General features: G+C 42.5%; 1 protein-coding gene across 1 annotated transcript in view; it reads left to right on the top strand.

Moving 5' to 3' along the window:
* Positions 1-21,927, top strand: part of CACHD1 (cache domain containing 1) — a 247,434-nt gene that overhangs the window by 85,185 nt on the left and 140,322 nt on the right. The window contains exon 2 of the mRNA XM_002715945.6: positions 12,698-12,760. Coding sequence (XP_002715991.4) covers positions 12,698-12,760 — 63 coding nt within the window. The remainder of the gene's footprint in view (positions 1-12,697; positions 12,761-21,927) is intronic.

Raw genomic sequence — 21,927 nt, 5'->3', positions numbered from 1 at the left:
TTCTTTATGCCTGCACACTGTGTGCCAGCCCTTCTCTGTGAATGCTCTGAATGCTCTCACCCAAGCTTTTTTTCTCTTTTCTTATTTAAATCTCACCTCCAAGTGAAGCCCAAGTCCCATCTTTGTGGAATTTTCCCCCCTGCCGAACTCTGACAGCACCTTGGGCCTGTGCCAGACATACCAAGTTCATACTATGCTCTGTATTGCATTGTTCACTGTTAATTCTTTTGTGGTTTTTGTTGTTGTTCTTACTTTTTTCACCCAACTAGAGCGTGAGCCCCTAAAGGGTATGAGACCATATTTTACATGGCTTCTGACTCCTTGAGAAAGGCTTGATTGAGATATTAATTAAACATCAGCTGTGGACTGGCACTGTGGTGCAGTGGGTTAAAGCCCTGACCTACAGCACTAGCATCCCATTTGGGTGCTGCTTCTAGTCCTGACTGCTCCTCTTCTGATCCAGCTTCCTGATAATGCGCCTGGAAAAACAGTGGAGGATGGCCCAAATCCTTGGGCCCTTGCATCCATGTGGGAAACCCAGAAGATGCTCCTGGTTTTGGATCAGCTCAGCTCTGGCTGTTGTGGCCATTTGGGGAGTGAACTAGCAGACAGAAGACTGAATCTCTCCCTCCCCCTCTCCCTCTCCCCCTCCCCCTCCCCCTCTTTTTATAACTCTTTCAAATAAATAAAATAAAATAAATGGGTTTTTTTTTTTGACAGGCAGAGTGGACAGTGAGAGAGAGAGAGACAGAGAGAGGTCTTCCTTTTTGCCGTTGGTTCACCCTCCAATGGCCAGCGCACCGCGCTGATCCGAAGCCGGGAGCCAGGTGCTTCTCCTGGTCTCCCATGGGGTGTAGGGCCCAAGCACTTGGGCCATCCTCCACTGCACTCCCTGGCCACAGCAGAGAGCTGGCCTGGAAGAGGGGCAACCGGGACAGAATCCGGCACCCCGACCAGGACTAGAACCTTGTGTGCCAGCGCCACAGGCGGAGGATTAGCCTATTGAGCCACGGCACTGGACAAAATAAAAAAAAATTTTTTTTTTTGGACAGGCAGAGTGGACAGTGAGAGAGAGAGACAGAGAGAAAGGTCTTCCTTTTGCCATTGGTTCACCCTCCAATGGCCGCCGCGCTGCGGCCGGTGCACCGCGCTGATCTGATGGCAGGAGCCAGGAGCCAGGTGCTTATCCTGGTCTCCCATGGGGTGCAGGGCCCAAGCACTTGGGCCATCCTCCACTGCACTCCCTGGCCACAGCAGAGAGCTGGCCTGGAAGAGGGGCAACCGGGACAGAATCCGGCGCCCCGACCGGGACTAGAACGCGGTGTGCCGGCGCCGCAAGGCGGAGGATTAGCCTAGTGAGCCGCGGCGCCGGCTAAAATTAAAATATTTTTTAAAAGATCAGTTGCTTAAATTGGAAGGTTAACCATCTCAGGGTCTCCAGTCTGCTTTGTCCTTAATGGGCGGATTCCCAGAGACCTACGCGCTTGGGTGGGTTTGTGCACACACAGAACACTGAATATTTGAAGGCTTGTCACATAAAGCAATCACCTCCCTCCCCAGGAATAAAGACACAGCCCTTAAATGTCTCTCCCACCCTTCTGCCTTTCAAGGTGAAACAAAAATTGCTTTAATGGAGACCTAGGGGTAGGTTGGGGAGTTTGAAGTTAGGAGAGTCAAAGTGGGGAAATGGAAATTTGGCACCACTGCAAAGTATTGGGGCAACCTGGTATTCCATTTCTGAGAGATTGCCATGTGCATTGTCATGAATATTACTTACAGTCAAGTTGCATTGGTGAAAGGCTGAATCTTTCCAACATGTGGAACTGATTTGCATGCCTTTTTTCCTCTTACTCCCTTTGAAAACCAAAACAACAACAACAAAAACCTCAATAACCCTTCAGAACCTTTATTGCATTTAGGGAAGTGTTTCCGGCTTGTTTTGCTTGCTTTTGTTCTCTGGGTTCATGTTTACCCACCCACTCTCTGGGGTTTGAATGCTATACCAGGAAATCAAGTGATCAGGACTAGAAAGTTTGCTTGTTGAGATGACTGCTTTAGATGTCTCCTGCTCAATCAGAGTGCAGGCTGTTCCTTTCTCCCTGTAATTTCTTTTGAGGGGTAGAATGGACCACAACAGACAGCCCTTTGTAAAGGTGACACTTGTCACCGACTTGTGACTCTCCCACATGCTTTCTTACCATTAGGAGGTTTGTTGGTTTGAAGGGTGTCAAAGTTAAAATGCCATCAGACTAAAGAATTTGCAATTTGGGTTCTTTTGCAAACTTGAAGTATCAAAGCTGTTCTGTGTGTGGGTGTGTGTGTGTGTGTGTGTGTGTGTGTGTGTGTTTTGCCTTAGATCCTAAAGACTACAGGCAAGGAAAGGCAGGGAAGAAGTCTTTGTTAATAGATTTTTAAGAGTTTATTATAGATTGTTGAAACAATGGGGAACATTTTCTCACAAAGGGAAAGGATACTTTATCTTTTTCCTAGATAGTCAAGTAACTGACCAAAATGAAACAACATCTGTATGATTTAACACCTAGGCGAATGTATACGCAGGTGCTTATTTGTGCTGCGTATGATGTACAGTTCTAGGGAATCATGGCATGGACCAGTTTCAAAGAATTTAGAAATTGGGACCTAGAAATCCAAAACACTAGAAGGAAATAAAGTAAAATGTCAACAATTAGACAACAGATTGTATTCTCTCCTTTAAATATTTTTAGGTCTTCTATAATGAACATAGCACTTCAACTGAAGCATAGAAAGCCTTTGATGCAGAAGTTTCTAGAAGGGAGAAATAAACATTGGTGAGAGGTTGTTAAGAATGAGGTATGGAACTTGAGTTAGTAAATGTGTATAAGGTATTCATGCTCTCTCCATATTTCCAACTATCCTAGAATAACTGTCATTAAGATAGATTAACTGTGGCAGAATAGAATAATCATAGCAAAACTGTCATAATGGTGTGTGAAATACATTCATAATGTCCTTAGTGCACACTGTATAAATGCATCTTCACATTTATGAAATAAATGAGTTAATAGATGTAAAGTACCTGGTGCCTGACAGTAAGTACTGTATAAGCATTAACTATTAACAGTATTTATAGTAACCGTAAAATAAGGAAGTCTGTTCAGCCAGAATCTGTGTACCTGGGGTACAGTTTGATTTGCACAAGGTCATCTATTGTGTCACTGATTAGTTTTGTTTTAGGTTCCCAATGTGGGTCTCTTCCTCTGCCCTGGCTAGTAACTAGGTATTTCCTTCTGTCATAAGACTGGAATAGCCCAGTTTCTTGACAGTGTGGTGTTCAAGATAGAGTTTGTATAGTGTGAATCAAACATAAGACCCTGCATTTACTGTCTTCTCCAAACGCTCTTGAGGTGGCAGTGCAGTGCAAATGCTTCTTTGTAACGACTAGTTGTAATTCTGGACATATTCCCTGCTTTGAGTTTGACAACTCTTCGAAAAATATTTTTTAACTTTCAATAGGAAATGTGTGCACAGTTTTGAGATGGGGTAGTGGAGGAAAGAAAATATATTTAAGATTTACTATTCACAGGAAAGCACTGTTACAATTTTGGTTCAACTCTATATTTTACATAAGTTTTCTCTATAAAGATAATATTTGCAAAGAGGACTATGCAAGAAACCTTGGAGCTGGGCCAGCCTTGTGTCTGGACTTGGCCACTTACTTTCGAATGGCCACCTTTGGGTTAAAATTAGCTTTTCAGAATCTGTTTCCTTATCCCTAGCTGAATATGAATATGAAATGAAATAATGTGCTGTAAAGCATCTGAATGCATTCTGGACTCTTGGACAAGTGTGGTAGCATAGTGTGCAGTAGTGCACTCACACACAGATTTAATTAGGATATTTATGTTTAAAATATTAATGTTCAGGGCCGGCGCCGTGGCTCAATAGGCTAATCCTCCACCTTGCGGCGCCGGCACACCGGGTTCTAGTCCCGGTTGGGGCGCCGGATTCTGTCCCGGTTGCCCCTCTTCCAGGCCAGCTCTCTGCTGTGGCCAGGGAGTGCAGTGGAAGATGGCCCAGGTGCTTGGGCCCCGCACCCCATGGGAGACCAGGAAAAGCACCTGGCTCCTGGCTCCTGCCATCGGATCAGCGCGGTGCGCCGGCCGCAGCGCGCCGGCCGCGGCGGCCATTGGAGGGTGAACCAACGGCAAAAGAAGACCTTTCTCTCTGTCTCTCTCTCCCACTGTCCACTCTGCCTGTCAAAAAAAAAAAAAAGAAAGAAAGAAAAGAAAACCTTTCCTAATCCTCCAAGACTGTGTCCCGTAAATCACCCATGAGCCCCTACCCTCCTAAAAAAAAAAAAAAATTAATGTTCATAAAAATTATTATAAACACGTCTTCAGTAGCTTTACGATATACTTTGAGTGGATAAGAGTGATTTAGTTTGAACCACTATTTTGGATATTAGGTTACATTGAAGTTTTCTTTTTAGTGATAACTTTTTTTTAAAAAAGATTTTCTTATTTATTTTCAAAGTCAGATTTACAGAGAGAGATCTGATGGCTACAACAACCAGTGCTGGGCCATACTAAAGCCAGAAGCCAGGAGCTTCATCCAGGGCTCCTTTGAGGGTGGCAGGGACCCAAACAGTTGGGACATCTTCTGCTGCTTTCCCAGTCCATTAGCAGAGCGCTGGATTGGAAGTGGAGCAGCCAGACTCAAACCAGCGTCCATATGGGTTGCCTGCAGTGGCTTCACCCACTACATCACAATGCAGACCCCTAGGGGCAACTTTTCCTTCCTTCCTTCTTTCCTTCCTTCCTTCCTTCCTTCCTTCCTTCCTTCCTTCCTTCCTTCCTTCCTTCCTTCCTTCCTTCCTTCCTTCCTTCCTTCCTTCATTTGAGAGGTAGACAGTGAGAGGGGGAAGACGGAGAGAAAGGTCTTCCTTCCGCTGGTTTACTTCCCAGACGGCCGCAAGGGCCGGAGCTGCACCAATTCGAAGCCAGGAGCCAGGTGCTTCTTCCTGGTCTCCCATGCGTGTGCAGGGGCCCAAGGACTTGGAGCATCTTCTACTGCTTTCCCAGGCCATAGCAGAGAGCTGGATTGGAAGAGGAGCAGCCGGGACTAGAACCAGCGCAAATATGGGATGCCAGCGCTGCAAGCAGAGGATTAACCTGCTGCACCATGGCACTGGCCCCAAGGGTCAAGTTTTTCAATACCCTTAGCAAATAATTTGTTGATCCATCTGTACACAGAATAAACAGTTTTAGGAATTTTAAAATGATCTTGATTGATAGCAACAGATCTGTGACCTCAAAATGAAGAATGATTAACCTCCTTAGAGAAGGGTCATTTTCCTCGACTTCCCTTATGTCTAATAGCATGAGGTTAAGTAGTCGGATAAAAATCAAACAATGTCTAATCTGGGCACCCTTAAAATCTGATAAAATATTGTTCATGAAAAATGCTTAAAGGAAAATAAAATCACATGTGCATTTTCTTTCCTGAAATACATAAGTTACCATTAGTCACTTTGCTTGTGACTTTTGGAGTATTTTAGATGGTACCACTTTCTCTTTCAGTGGTTTGTGCTGGTCATCAGCTTCTTGAGGTAACAGTGGTAATGTGTATTTTCCTCCCCTTTGGCCGCAATGCCTACAATCATAGGAGCAGATCCAGAAAGGAATGAAGCTGTTAGTGAACTGTCAGCTGAATGGGCTTGCCACAGAGACCCATAAATCGCAAGAGAATAAACTTTGGAATAAAAATTCAGTCCGCATTTTCTTAGCAGGAGTGGGAGTGGTGCAGGGGGGAGACTAACAGAAGAAGCTCATTAGGCTTGTAGAAATATTTATTTCTTTGCTGTGGTATTCTGCTTTAGCAGTCATTTAAATATCTAGTTAGAATTTGGCAGAGCTGTCAGTAGAGTGAAGGTGGGGTCGGCTGTCTGGACTGACCATCTTATTAAACACTCATGTAATTGTTCCTGTTCCAGCAAAGTGGAATTTCTCTTGCCATCTGTTAAGCAGGCTCAATTAAACAGATTTGGGAGGGGAGGAGCTGGTGGGAAGTGGGTAGGGAGGGTGGGCTGGGGGAGTGGGGAGAGTGAAGGACAAAAGTACAGCAGCCCTCAAGAGGTGGGAAAAACAGCTCTATCTCTCTCTGTCTCTATCTCTCTCTCACACACACACACACGCACACATACACAGAGAGAGAGCAGGGTATTTGTCTATCCCCTCTTAGCTTAGAGATAAGGGGAACTGTATTTGATTGTTTTGTGACTTTAATTTTTAACTTGATTCCTGTTGAACATCCTCCTCTAGCAGGAGAGGGGAAATGCAGTGCTGAGGGAATAAAATAAAGGAAGATGCAAAAGGGAAATTTGCTTACATTGTGCTATATATGTTCAGAGCATCCAGGTTGGGTAAAACTCAGATAAAGATATCTTTTTTCCTCACCAAAGATGGAACTTTATCTAGTCCTATCAGATGGGAAGCTGAAGAAGTAAGTAACGGTACATGCTTGAAGTGTAAGGGAGCAATTAATATGTAGCCTCAGGGAGGAAGGCTCAAGAGAGCCTGGGTGCGTATTGCTGGGTGACTCTCCAGTTTGTACAGCCATTTCATCTGGATTACAGGCTGCAGTTTAGGTTTTTCTTTGAGTATCTGTAATAGCCCAGTTAATAGACTCTTACCCTTCATTTTAAAAAACGGCATTCATAGTTTTAAAAGTATATAAAAACATTTGATTAGAAAATATTTTTAAAAGCCTGCCTTGAATATATGTTTAAAGTATGTCTATTGCAATACAGCATACTTCCAGAAAAGTGCATCATCTTCAAGATACAGCATGAGGAATTCTTACAAAAATGAACACATCTCAAAAGCAGTAAGCACACAGCTGGAAACCCAGAACATTTCAATCACCCCAGAAGCCCCTGGCATGCCCTCTTCCCTTCATTCTCCCACAGAGGATGACCATTGTCCTGACTTCTTGTAGGATAGATTAGCTGTGCCTGGTTTTGCACTTGCTGTAAGTAGAATTAGACACTTTGTTCCAGCATCTGGCTTTTTTCACTCAGTATTATGTTTGTGAGATTCATCATGTTGATGTGTATTACAAGTGTTTGTTCATTCTCATTGCTGAGTATTCCATTATGGAAATACACCACAATTTATTTTTCTGTTGTTGTAGGCATTTGGGTATTTTCCAGGTTGGGGCTATTACAGGTAGTTCTACAGGGCATGTTGTTATACTTGTCTTTTGATGAGTATGACAACCACATCTCTGCTAGGTATATAACTAAGAGTGGGATTTGCTGACTCTTGAGATACATATATAGTTACCATTAGAAGACACTGTCAGTTTTCTGAAATATGGAAAATCAGTTTTGTCTTCAGAATTACAAATAAGTAACAAATATTTTAGATTTTGCAGAACTCTTTCTTTACTCGTCATATCAGTTGTCATAGATGCAGAATTACATATCATGGGGAGTATAACACCAGCAGACGTCTTAAAGGAACTTCATAAAAAGTCAAGCCAGCGGTTGCCCCTCTTCCAGGCCAGCTCTCTGCTGTGGCCAGGGAGTGCAGTGGAGGATGGCCCAAGTGCTTGGGCCCTGCACCCCATGGGAGACCAGGAGAAGTACCTGGCTCCTGCCATTGGATCAGCGCAGTGCGCCGGCCGCAGCGCACCAGCTGCGCCAGCCATTGGAGGGTGAGCCAACGGCAAAGGAAGACCTTTCTCTCTGTCTCTCTCTCTCACTATCCACTCTGCCTGCCAAAAAAAAAAAAAAAAAAAAAGTCAAGCCAGGCAGCATGGCAACCTAGTAACAGAAATTCTATTGAGGAGCCTGTGCCTTGGCATAGCTGATAAAGATACCGCTGGCATCCCATATGGCCACCGGTTGCTCCACTTCCTATCCAGCTCTTTGCTGTGGCCTGGAAAAGCAGCAGATGATGGCCCAAGTTCTTAGGATCCTGTACTCTCGCATGGGAGACTCAGAAAAAGCTCCTGGCTTCAGATGGGCCCCAGCCCTGGCCCTTGCAGTCATTTGGGGAGTGAGCCAGTGGATGGAAGACGTCTTTCTTTCTCTCTGTCTCTGCCTTTCTGTAACTCTGCCTTTCAAAATAAATAAGTCTTTAAAAAGAGTTAAAAAAAAAAAAAGAGTTATGGGCAGGGCTAGACACTATCTTTGGCTTCAGTCCCAAGGGATTGCAAACTGAGGAGAGTTACTTGACTCCCTATGGTGGTGTTCAGATTAAGAGTACACATTTCTGGAATTCCTTTGGTTTTCCAGGGAGTCAGACAAGGGAAAGTGACAACTTGGAGTAGAACGGGGAATGCCCGCCGCGCTGCTCCCTCCCTAATCTGTTACCATGAGTAAATCATCTGAGGAGACTAAAGGCTCTCACTTGTCAGGATTGCGCATCACTTTCTGGTTTTAGGAAAGCTTTTCCATTTTTCAAGTCCTCTAATAACCAAGGTAGTCTTTACCCTGAGCTCACCAAAATGCTGGGGAGATATATCATTCTGAATTCTTGACTCTCATGTAAAAGACAAAACTCTATATTCTGTTTCTTTCACAATTTCACATAGCAGTGGAAAGCAATAAAAAAAAAAAAAAACTTTGTGACTCTTTAATTATTCCTAACTTTGTGCCTTGTTTAGAATAAAATGGATAAGAAAATCCTAAATCTTCAGTTTTTCCACATGTGGGTAACAGGATTCCTAGATTATCTTGAACAGTTGGTATTGTGAGTAAATACGTTTAGCAGTTCTGTTCCTAACTAAAGATGTGGCTTCTGGCCTCAGCGATTCTATTTTGCACCAGGGATATGTTTTCTCTTTTCTGAGTTGTATTTTTTTTTTTTTTAATTTGTAAAACATGTCCTGGTTCCTTGCCCTATGTACCTTTATACAATTGTTGTAAAGATCAAGTGCAATAACTTAGGTGAAACTGTATACCATAAAATTAGTAGACCTTTGCGAGCTGAGCTTAGCAAGCCCCACCTTTTAAAGAAAGTTACTCTCCAGACAAGGTTCAGCACAGTGGAAGTTCACTCTGTACCCTGAGATCTTTGCCTGCACATAAGCCTGAACTTTTAACCTGGCAACAGATGTGGCTGATCATGAGTTACTTCTCTAGGGTCTCCTGGCCTTCACTACAGTTCCTAAAACTCACCTCTACCCCTAACACCACCACAGGGAAGGATAGAGAGCAAAAAAGTATTTGCTTTGGTGATAGTCCCCAACTGTGACCCTAGCAGATCATCTTTCACTTCTGGAGTGGTAGTATGAAACAGGAAGTCTGCAGGATAACCACTGCTCACTTCTGAAAGATCTTTTTTGCTTTTAACATTTTCTTTTACCCATCCACATCTATTAGTTGTAGGGAACAGAAAAATGATTACAAGCCAGGAAAAGATCTATATATTTAGAAAGCAGTCATGACTGTGTTTAGGTATTGAGAGGAAAAAAACAGTCTTGGGAACCCTTCCCAGTTGATTTGAGTGTTCTTCATTACTTCTGAGGAATTCACTTTTCTTTTAATGTAAAGGAGAAGGAAGCCTCTGATTTGACCCTTGGTGGGCATTGGCTTGAGTGGGATGGTTTACACCTTCCAAGATAGGGCAGATGTTCATCAATTCAAACATCATTGCCAGAATTGAAGTAAGGAAGATGTAGATCATCAAGATCTGGAGTCAGTAAGTGAAGTGTTTTCATTTTTAATAAAAATGTACTCTTGGTGCAGAAGAATGTTTGAAAATAAAATTTTATAAAAATATAACATGTATTCTGGGGGTGTGGATGGTAATGACCTTGACTCAGCCTCTAAGTGTATTAAAATCAAGTGAACTAATCTTAAAAAAAAGGTGGAGGGGGGCTGGCACTGTGGCTCAGTGGGTTAATGCCCTGGCCTGAAGTGCCGGCATCCCCATATGGGCGCCAGTTTGGGACCCTGCTCCTCCACTTCCAGTCCGGCTCTCTTCTGTGGCCTGGGAGGGCAGTGGAGCATGGCCCAGGTCCTTGGGCCTCTGCACCTATGTGGGAGACCCGAAAGAAGCTCCTGGTTTGGGATTGGCACAGCTCTGGCCATTGCGGCCAATTGGGGAGTGAACCAGTGGATGGAAGATCTCTCTCTCCCTCTCTCTCCTTCTCTCTCCTTCTCTCTCCCTCTCTCTCCCTCTCTCTCCCTCTTCTCTCTCTGTGTAACTCTGACTTTCAAATAAAATAAATAAATCTTTAAAAAAAAAACCAAGTGAACTAAAGTACTACCCAGAAAACTGAGAACTGGGAACTTAGAGATGTTCACACTGGTTTAATAAAGACTGTGACTATACACCAGTTCAATTTAGGATTTACTGCCAAATAAATTCAGGTCATTTCATATTTTGCTTACAAATGTGTGATTCAGAACTTTTGATTTTCAGTGCCTTTTGAATTTTGGAATAACAGATAGGGGTTGGTGATCTGCATTATGTTCAGATGTTAGCTCCTGAAGAGTGTTTTTTAAATGTGTAAAGCATCAGGAAGCGAATTCTTGTAAGATAATAGAGTTAGAGCACCAGCTCTGGAGTCACAGTGCTTGGCTTCATTTTCCAGCTTGCAAGTGATTTTGGGAAAGTTATTGAACCTCCCAGGGTCTTAGTGTTCCCTCTTTAGAAGATCACATAAGATAGGCACATGAGGCATAATGTGTGTACTACACAAGGCACTCAGTAGACATGCTTCAGTTTCCTCATCTATGTAATGGAGATAATAATAATACCTATAACAGGCCAGTGCCGTGGCTCAATAGGCTAATCCTCCATCTTGCAGCACCGGCACACGGGGTTCTAGTCCCGGTCAGGGTGCCGGATTCTGTCCCGGTTGCCTCTCTTCCAGTCCAGCTCTCTGCTATGGCCCAGGAGGGCAATAGGAGATGGCCCAAATCCTTGGGCCCTGCACCCACATGGGAGACCAGGAGAAGCACCTGGCTCCTGGCTTCGGATCAGCGCCATGCGCCGGCCGCGCCGGCCATTGGAGGGTGAACCAACGGCAAAAGGAAGACCTTTCTCTCTGTCTCTCTCTCACTGTCCACTCTGCCTTTCAAAAAAAAAAAAATACCTATAACAAAGGGGTTTAATAAGACTTAAATAAGATGTAACATGCTTAGGACAGTGTCTGCAGTATAGCAAGTATTCAGGAAATGTTAGCCAACCTAAGTTGTTATTAGGAGTATTACCAGAAATCTGTAAGACATTCCTATCAGCAGAATCATTATAAGGAAAGAAAGAGACAATAAGCCTATGCTGAATGACTGAGTGGCACATTGGAAAATGATGGGAGGCACCGTGATTCATCATTAGAACCTTCCAGACTGTGATTCCATCCTATTCCATCCCAGTCCCTCCCAGGATTGTTTGCTTACCTTCACCCTGTGCTCTCCCAGGCCCCCTCCAAACCCTCCCACCTTGCCCTTCCTTCATTTGCACTCTGCTTTGGTCGTGCAGCACTTGATGAACTTGGCACTTGTCTTTCTCACCACAACCATGCAGGTGTGTTTGGCTGTCTGGGAAGCTGTCCCAGATGCTGACAAATGCTTGGCAGTAGGATAGAAAGGGAAAAGGAAATTTTGGCTGACATCTCCATGTTTGACTTCTTACTCAACTAGAGAGTTCAGTGGTATCTTTAAAGGTTTAAGATAAATGATGAGGCTGCTGCTCTTTTTTTGCACCTCTAACAGATATGTAACTTGCATTCTCTTTCCTTAGTTTGTTGTATCTCTTGTGATTATGCTGTAAGGACATGGCTCAGTAAAGTCGTAAGTCTGTAGAGATGTTCTTTTGTTTAAAGTATGCAAACTTCATGCATTTCATAAATACAACCTTAGGAACATAGTGATTCTTTCCACCATATTCACACTCTCACCCTTCTTCCTCTTCCCTCTCCTATTCCCATTATTTTTTACTAAGATCTATTTTCAATTAACTTTATACACATAAGATTAATTCTATACTAAGTAAAGAGTTCAACAAATAGTATAAAAAAACCTGTTCTGTAGAGATGTTTTAAACATAGGCAACATATAGCTTGGCAGGGAGCAGTGGAAGAATGTGTGTGCTTGTGTGCCACAGTTTGGCCTCATGTCTTGGCATGGCTGTCATATTTCCTGGCATGTGAAAACTGGTTCTTTTCTTAAGGCCACACATATTTGGCAGACCCTATTGTGCTACCATCCTGAGGGATGTTGAGTAACAATGGGGATAGATCACATTGAGTATGTACTGGCTGGATAGGGAGATGAGAGAATATGGGAGGAAAGCTTTTTTCAAGAGTTTTATTGCATTAGATTTTGGTGTCTGTAAACAATTACAGCGTTGAGGGAGTTCAGGATTTAAATGAGAAACACAACTTTGTCAGATTATACCAGTCGGATAAAATGGCATGGGTTCCGGAAATCTGTAATTAAATGTAGTTTTGAAAATGAAAAATACGGTGTAACATCTGGTTCATTTCACTACAGAGGTGCCTGGGTATTCTTATATGGTGTGATTGACTTTGGCTGATACTTGAGTTTCTGTCTGTAAAATTACTGTTTTTTAATTGGTTTTTCCCCCTACTTTGTTGTGCATGTATAGTAAACAACTCATTTATTCACACACATGCTCTTGTGGAAAATGACTGTGCTATTTAGAAAATCTAATGTTTGTTCATTTTCTTTTTGTTGCAGCGAATATTCAACTCCTTTGTTTACACTGAGAAAATCTCAAATGGAGAAAGTGAAGTACAGCAGGTAAGAGGCCACTGAGCGCTTGACTTACCCTTTGTCTTGCTCTTAGATGTGGCTGTAGTGCTTACAGCAGACAGTCTCCACCAGGACTTGTGATTTCATAAACATTGTATGCATAATGGTGGCAACTTTACACTACAGGTTCTCAGACATTCTTCAATGGAAATATTTAATTCCTTTCTTTGAAAATTCCTGAACAACTCAAATATAAAAATATCACAAATTATTTCAACCAATAGAGAAAATACTTATAAGTGTCCAGGTTTTAGAATCAGACAAATCTAAGGTCTATTTTTGATTTTCCTGCTTAGTCTGTGGTCTCAGTAAGCAAGCTAGCCATTTTGAACTGAAGTTTCTCAATTATTTTTTAAGATTTATTTTTTTATTTGAAATTCAGAGTGACAGAGCAATCTTCCATCTACAGGTTGACTCCCCAAATGCCACAACAGCCAGGGCTGGCCCCAGCCAAGGCCAGGAGCCAAGAGCTTCATCCAGGTGTCCTTTGTGGGTACAAGAGCCCAAGGACTTGGACCTCTCCCACTGGTTTTACAGGCGCATTTGTAGGGAGCTGGATTGGAAGTAGAGCAGCTGGGACTCAAACTCATACTCTTAAGGGAGCACTAGCATCACAGGTTGCAGCTTAACCTGCTGCACCATAATGCCGGCCCCCAGTTTCTCAATCTTTTTTTTTTTTTTTTTTTAAGATTTATTTATTTATTTGAAAGAATTACAAGCCAGCGCCGCGGCTCACTAGGCTAATCCTCTGCCTTGTGGCGCCGGCACACCGGGTTCTAGTCCTGGTCGGGGCGCCGGATTCTGTCCCGGTTGCCCCTCTTCCAGGCCAGCTCTCTGCTGTGGCCAGGGAGTGCAGTGGAGGATGGCCCAAGTGCTTGGGCCCTGCACCCCATGGGAGACCAGGATAAGTACCTGGCTCCTGCCTTCAGATCAGCGCGGTGTGCCGGCCGCAGCGCGCCAGCCGCGGCGGCCATTGGAGGGTGAACCAACGGCAAAGGAAGACCTTTCTCTCTGTCTCTCTCTCTCTCACTGTCCACTCTGTCTGTCCAAAAAAAAAAAAGGCAGCTCACTAGAGGTTGGCTTCTTTTGTCTTCACTTTTTCCTTCCTCTCCTTGTCATCTTCCTCTGCTTCTTTCCTCTCACCTCCTTGCAGTGCTCCTTGGAGCCAAGAACTTTTGAGGCCAGATTCTATTTACTTTATTTATAGCTGGCTTCAAGATGAACTGCCTCCTAAATTAAAACATGGCGTTGGTGAGCTTGGTCATAAATAATTGATCTGTGCTTGAAAAGAAAGCTGTTGCAGAGGGGTCGGTTTTAATTTCAGCAAATCTACCAACTTCATTACAGTCTGTGGCTGACACCCAGTAATTTGAAGCTAGAATAGAAACTTAAGTAAAAAACAGGACCAAGCTGAAAACCTGAGTACATCAGAATGCTTCCATGAAATAAAATTATTATGTAAAATGCCTAATAATTTAAACTCCTTGAGATCCTGTCATTATTTTATTCATGGAGAACTCAATGCAAACTTCAAAAGTGCTAGAGAAGAAGAAAGTTATTTATAGGATAGTTGTTTATTTATAATAAATTACTGTGGTTTAATCTTGAAGTTCAGTGTTTCCTGTTTATAAACATTGACTTTTATTGGTTTCTGCAGGTTAAATTAAGAAAATGTCAGTATATTCTTTTTCTTAGTTTTAGATTTTTTTTAAAAGCTAGTAATGTCCTTTGCTGTATATAGCAAGTCTTATCATCATAATTCTTGCCTTGTCTTTATTCTAGAGAATGAGAAAGTGCTGTAGGGCCATGAAATGTAGAAGAGTTTATATGAGAGAAGATGTCTACACAAAGCAGTTTCAAGGAAACTTTTAGGGAGACTAGAGTTCATTTGATCCAGGGAGATCAGTTTTGCTGCTTTCCTTGAAGTAACAGATACAAGTTCTTACTTCAACTCTCTTCTAATGTGGAAGTTGTTTTTGTTTCCTTGAGCTGGTGTCTTTATTTTATTTAGCTATAAACCATTTGAAGTCCTCTAATAATATTTTTTTTAATTATAGTACCTAAACCCTGGTGCTATGCCATTTTAATATAGTATCACACTTGAATTTTGCCAAATAACCTTGAAGGAAGGATATTATCCTATTATAGATGAGGAACGGAGGCTCCAAGAGGTAAAATAAGTTTACTGTATTCTTAGGCTATTAAGTAGAAGAGCTGGTTCTTGAATTAAGTTTGACACATAATGATATTATCTATATTTTTAATTTATCCAAGTTTATTTATTTATTTATTAAAGATTTTATTTATTTATTTGAAAGTCAGAGTTAACACAGAGAGGAGAGGCAGAGAGAGATGTCTTCCATCCGATGGTTCACTCCCCAGATGGCCGCAATGGCTGAAGCTGTGCCGATCCAAAGCCAGGAGCCAGGAGCTTCTTCCAGGTCTCCCACATGGGTACAGGGGCCCAAAGACTTGGGCCATCTTCCACTGCTTTCCCAGGCCATAGCAGAGAGCTGGACAGGAAGTGGAGCAGCCGGTTCTCGAACCAGTGCCCATATGGGATGCTGGCACTTTAGGCCAGGGCGTTAACCCACTGCATCACCGCACTGGCCCTGCCAAGTTTATTTTTTAAATGTAGATTTTCATCCAAAACAAGAATTGCTGTTAAGTTCTATCTATATGGAACTAAAATATGATTACTTTTGACTTCCAATCCACCCTTGGGAAGAACTCTGAACAAATAGGTCTTTTGTCCCTTTTGTTTTTAATTTATTTGACAGGTAGAGCTATAGACAGTGAGAGAGAGAGAGACAGAGAGAAAGGTTTTCCTTCCATTGGTGCACTCCCCAGATGGCCGCCACGGCCGGTGCTATGCTGATCCAAAGCCAGGAGCCAGGTGCCTTCTCCTGGTCTCCCATGTGGGTGCAGGGGCCCAAGCACTTGGGTCATCCTCCACTGCCTTCCCAAGCCACAGCAGAGAGCTGGACTGGAAGAGGGGCAACCGGGACTAGAACCCGGCGCCCATATGGGATGCCCGTGCCACAGGCGGAGGATTAACCAAGTGAGCCATGGCGCCTGCCCCCTTTTGTTACTAGGCTGTAGAGATCGTTATGTCATTATCATTTAGCCTAATTTAATATACTGAAGACTTAAATAATTTCTTCTTCTGCTACATGATTCCCAGATCCTTTCAGCTCTGGCCACTATAAAAATAATAATAATAAATACTCATGTTTGCATATTTACTGAAAAATTTGCTATCACTTCATTATGATAGTACTGTGGGTTGAATTGAACAGAGTGTATCATCTGTTTTTTTCGGTAACGAAATACCTAAGACAAGCTGCTTCTAAAGGAAAGAGGCTTATTTTGGCTCACAGTTTTGGAGGTTCACAGTCCAAGCTTGGGTAACTCCGTTGGTTCTGCATATGGGGATGGTGTTCTTGCTTGCCAAGGCCTAAGGCAGTAGATGGCAGGAGGGAGTGAGCATGACTGTGTCTGTGTACGTGGTCTAGAAAGCCTTCAGAATTTACTCATGGGGATTTCATCATAATCATCCAACCCAATCCAGTCATTCCCCTGAGGCCCCACCTCATAACACTGCGATTGGATTAAGTCTCTACTCTCTTAGTTCTATTAACTAAACATTTGGGAGACATCTCCAAACCATATCCACACCATAGCAGAGAGTATTCCATTCATGAGCAGATTCCAGATATCTTCTTCACTTGATTAATAACTGCCCAGAAGAGTCACCAGTTTACCAAGGTTTTTCCAGCTGGTAAATCATTAAACTGTTGGGTTTTTTTTTAGCTTTTATTTAATGAATGCATTTTTCATAGGTACAACTTTAGGAATACAGTGGTTCTTTCCTCCATACCCACCCTCCCACCCCAACTCCCATCCCATCTCCTCCCTCCCCCATCCCCTTCTTCATTATGGTTCATTTTTAGTTTGACTTTATATACAGAGGACCAACTCTGTGTTAAGTACAGCAGAGTTACATAGAGAGAGAAGGAGATGCAGAGAGAGAGAAAGAGAGGTCTTCCATCTGCTGGTTCACTCCCCAGATGGCCACAATGGCTGGAGCCGCTCTCATCTGAAGCCGGGAGCGTCTTCCAGGTCTCCCACATGGGTTTAGGGGCCCAAGGACTTAGGCCATCTTCCACTGCTTTCCCAGGCCATAGTAGAGAGTTGCATGGGAAGTGGAGCAGCCAGGACTAGAACCGGTGCCCATTTGGGATGCCAGGTCTACAGGCGGTGGCTTTACCTGCTACGCCACAGCACCAGCTCCTAAACTGGTTTTTCAAAAGATTATGAAATGTATCAAACATGTAAAGACATTATAAAATATATGTGTGTAAAGAAATATATTGAAACGAGCATCTGAGGTGACCACCTAGCTAAAGTAGTAAAATATCACCAGTCTTAAATGGCCTTATCTTGCTACCAGAGGTAACCTTATTCTAATTTTTTGTTAGCCGTTCCCTTGCTGTTTTTTTGTTTGTTTGTTTCAGTGTATATCCATATATAAGTAGATAGAAAATATATTTTTATATATAAAATTTAATTTTATATTAAAGTTCATTTTTAAATTTTATTTATTTATTACTTGAGAGGCAGAGTTTCTATCTGCTGGTTTTCTCTCCAAATACTTGCAATGGCTGGGGCTGGGCTAAGGCTGCCATGTGAGTAGCAGGGACCCAGGTACTTTACAATCTCCACTATTTCCTGGCATCTGCACTGACAGGAAGCTGGAGGCAGGAGGTGGAGCTGGATATCGAACCAAGGCACTCCAGTGTGTGACATGGAGGGCTGAACACCTGTCCCCGCATTAAGTTTTGTTGTTGTTAGTCATATCCCTGACCTTTTGTTTTACTTTGTTTATTGAAGGAGAAGGGGCTTCAGTTTGTGTGTATGTGTATATGTTTATCCCTAAGTTAACTTTTAATTTGGCTATTTTTGTTCTTTATTTATATGTTAGGTGTATTGTTTCTATTGATGTGTCAGTATCATGATCCTTAGAAGCACTTATGTTAATATCTGTGGTTGAGGTTTGATTATTTTAAATTCTATGCTAGTCCTTTATATGTTGTTTATGTGGCCATTTTATGATGGAGGATGTTTCATTTTTTTTTAAAGATTTATCATTCTATTTATTTGAAAGAGTTACAGAGACAAGAAGAGACAGAGAGAGAGGTCTTCCATCTTCTGGTACACTCCCCATATGGCCGCAAAGGCCAGAACTGCGCCGATCCAAAGCCAGGATCCAGGAGCTTCCTCTGGGTCTCCCACGTGGGTGCAGGGGTCCAGGACCTGGGCCATCTTCCACTGCTATCCCAGGCCACAGTAGAGAGCGTGATCAGAAGAAGAACAGCCAGGACTAGAATCGGCGCTCATATGGGATGCCGGTGCTTCAGGCCAGGGCTTTAACTTGCTACTCCACAGCACTGGCCCCTCGGTCTTTCTAGTGTTTGGATCTTGATACAATTTCAATGGAATAATTCTTTTAATTGCAGGCACTTTATTGTACTTGCACTCCTGCCAATTAAATGATGGTAGGGCTGTGTGGTGTGTGTGTGTGTGTGTGTGTGTGTCTCCTCACATATTTCTGAATGTCCTGAATTTGAGGAAGTTGGGGAGGCTGTGCAGTTAGAGAATTGCTTCTCCGGAATAGAATTAACGGCCCCAGAGTGTTAAGCATGACTGGGTAGTGCTGCACTGTTTGCCCAGGGGCCCATCTTGATTATCTTCCTAATGCAGTGTATTAGATATTTTCTGATCAACATTGCCTTCAGTGGTAGATCTTACCTGATGTTTAATCTATTGCCTGTCTGCAGTATCTGAAATGATATCTTAATAAGTTTAATTTGTTACCCTGATTACCAAGGAACTTGAAATGACTTTTTGCATGTTTTCTTTTTTGTTGTTCTGTCAGATGTCTAAAATTGCCCTTTGTCCATTTTTTTAGTCGTTTCAGAAATTTGAAAATTGTGTCTAGATCAGTGATATACCAAGAGGATTTTCTGTAATGATAAAAGTGCTCCATTTTGGTGCTAATAGAGCAGCTACTAGCTATTTCTGGCTACCAAAACAGAGCTAATGAATTTTATTCAGTTTTAGTTAAAATAGCCACATGTGGCTACTGGTTATTACATTAGATTGTCTTGTAGATTTAGTTTCATAAATATGTTCTCAGTTTTGAGCACATCCTTTGTTATATCTTTTTTTTTAAAGATTATTTTATTTATTTGAAAGTGTTAGAGAGGTAGAGAAAGAAAGAAAGGTCTTGGATCCACTGGTTCACTCCCCAGATGGCCGCAACAGCCGGAGCTATGCTGATCCGAAGCCAGGAGCCTTCCTCCAGGTCTCCCATGTGGGTGCTGGGGCCCCAAGGACTTGGGCCATGTTCCACTGCTATCCCATGCCATAGCAGAGAGCTGGATCAGAAGAGGAGCAGCCAGGACTAGAACCGGCGGCTATAAGGGATGCTGGTGCTTCAGGCCAGGGCATTAATGCGCTGTGGCATGGCGGGTTAAAGCCCTGGCCTGAAGCACCAGCATCCCATATGGATACTGGTTCTAGTCCCGGCTGCTCTTTTTCTGATCCAGCTCTCTGCTATGGCATGGGATAGCAGTGGAAGATGGCCCAAGTCTTTGGGCCCCTGCACCCACATGGGAGACCCGGTAGAAACTCCTAGCTTCGGATTGGCATAGCTCCAGCCATTGTGGCCATCTGGGAAGTGAACCAGTGGATGGAAGACCTCTCTCCCTGTCTTTACCTCTCTCTGTAACTATTTCAAATAAATAAAATAAATCAAAAAAAAATTCAAGTTTTAGTTTTAATTAAGTCAGTTTTTCAAATACTTCTTTCCTTATTGGTTTCTGCTTTTTTGTGTTCTGTTAATTTTTTAAAAAAAAAGATTTATGTATTTTACTTGACAGACACACACACACACACACATATATATACACATCTTCCATCAGCTGGTTCACTTGACAAATGGTCACAACAGGACAGCCCGGTCTGGGCCTAGCCAATGCCAGGATCCTAGAACTCTATCTGGATCTCCCACGTGAGTGCAGTTATTCAAGTACTTGAGCCATCTTCTGCTGTTTTCATGGGTGCAGTAGCAGGGAGCTGTATCACCAGTGAAGCAGCCGGAACTTGAACCAGCAGTCTTAGGGGATGCCCACAATGCAGGCAGCAGCACAAGCTGCTGTGCCACAATGCCGGCCCCTAAATTTCTTTGTATTCCCAAAGACATAAAGGTATTCTATATATTTAAAAACTTCTGCCTCTCTCATGTAAGACTCTAATCCACCTGGACTTGATTTGGGGATGGGATATGAAGTACATAGCCAATTTCACTTTTTTCCTTATATTTCCAAATGTCCTATCACTATCTATTGAACAATCCATGTTTTTTCATCATTTGTTTACAATATATTTTGTCATTAGTTGAGTTTCTATGTATGTGCAGGTTTGATTTGGTTCCATTGGTTTATGTATTTATTTATCATTGTGCCAGTGCTACATTATCTTGGAAGCTACAGATCTGTAACAGGTTTTAATTAGGGTAACCCTACCTTGTGTACTTATGTTTTTGATTTCCCCTTTTGGCCCAGCCCTGAGTACCTATCCCTATTCCTCTTATCTTGAGTTGGTGTTCCTCAAAGCGGAGGCCCAGGGTCCCCATACTGTGCCCACGTTCTGTGGATGAAAGCAGGGTTTGTATATGGTTTAGTTCCCAGATTCCCTACTTCACCTTGTTTCAGCACCCTTAAATAGGAATTTGTCTGTCTCCCATTCTTGCCACTAGCATCTTGACAGTTATGAAGGGAATTATAATTGCTTATAGAACTTGTTTGATAAGCCAAAAACAGATTATTCAAAGCAGATTACTGACCTATGTGCTCCTAATTTGAGCTCACCGTGTTTAGATAAAATAACAACCACTGCTTTAGGGTTAATTTTTGTCTAGTTTAAACAATCTAGAATCCTGATGTGAGCTCTCTGTCCATTATTTCTCCTTTCAGTTCATGAAAATTAGTGTTCCAGGGGTTCTTGCCCTCCCTTTTCACTACTCAAATCCTATTGAGACTTGGATCTGACTTATGCATACTATATAGCTTGGCAGGAAATCTAACATGTTGTTAATATCTTCTGGTTAGGGGAGCAAAGTAATTAACACTAATAAAAACATTTTGTGATTCTTGACTTACCACAAAACTCTATGGTACACACTCTTCCTGCTTTTATGATTATTTCTTTCAAGTTGACCTTAAGAGTGTACGTCTAAATTGCCTAACAATATGTTTTAAATCTTTAATTAGCTCACTGTATATAGTTTTGTTGCCAAAGGAACTATAGCAACAGCCTCAGGAAAATGAAAATCCCATGTATGCATTCCTGGGTAGAACTCCTCCCATAGACTTCCTTTGCAAATACTTCAAGAAATCAAATTGTGTGCAATTCTGCCTTCATCAAGAAAAGCAAAATTTTGAGCAAGCGTCCTAGAAAGTAGCAAGATACAATCCATAAGACACAAAGCAGTGAAGGAGAAACAGCTTCCTGGGACTCTTGATTGGATCACTAAAGGAATTGGCAGCAGCTTGGACTTGTTTCAAGAGTGCTCTATTAATGATTTATGTTGCTCATTTACTCAGTGAAATCAGGTATATTTTCATAATTAATTTTTTAGAAACCATGTAAGTCGCAGAAACACAAGTACTTAAGCCATCACCATTGCCACCCGGAGTGCCCCATTAACAGGAACTGGAGTCAGGAGCCGGGGCCCAGTGTTGAAAGCAGACACTCCAACATGGGAAGGTTCACGTGTTAACTGTTAGGGAAATGCCCAGCCCCAGAATTCTTTTGAAATGGCAAAATACACAGACACTGGAGATGCCCCTGACATCTGGTGCAGGACATTTCTCTAGCAGTTTTCTCTCTCTCTCCTTTGCACTTTCAATTTTTAGCTCTTCTGAGTCATCCATTAGCATGTAAACTTGCTGCTCTCCAATCTTAAACAAAAAACAAAACTATTTCCGACTACAGTCCCATTTCTCCTCCCATTGGAGGCATAACCCATCCAAAAAAAAAAAAAAAAAGATGTCCATACTCATGTGATCTCATGCTCTCATTTTCTAGTA

The sequence above is a fragment of the Oryctolagus cuniculus genome, chromosome 7 (assembly GCF_051225735.1).
Source record: "Oryctolagus cuniculus isolate XC-2025 breed Fujian yellow rabbit chromosome 7, ASM5122573v1, whole genome shotgun sequence".
NCBI lineage: Eukaryota > Metazoa > Chordata > Mammalia > Lagomorpha > Leporidae > Oryctolagus > Oryctolagus cuniculus.
The sequence above is the reverse complement of the archived record's forward strand: the minus strand, read 5'-3'. Positions and strand labels throughout refer to the sequence as shown.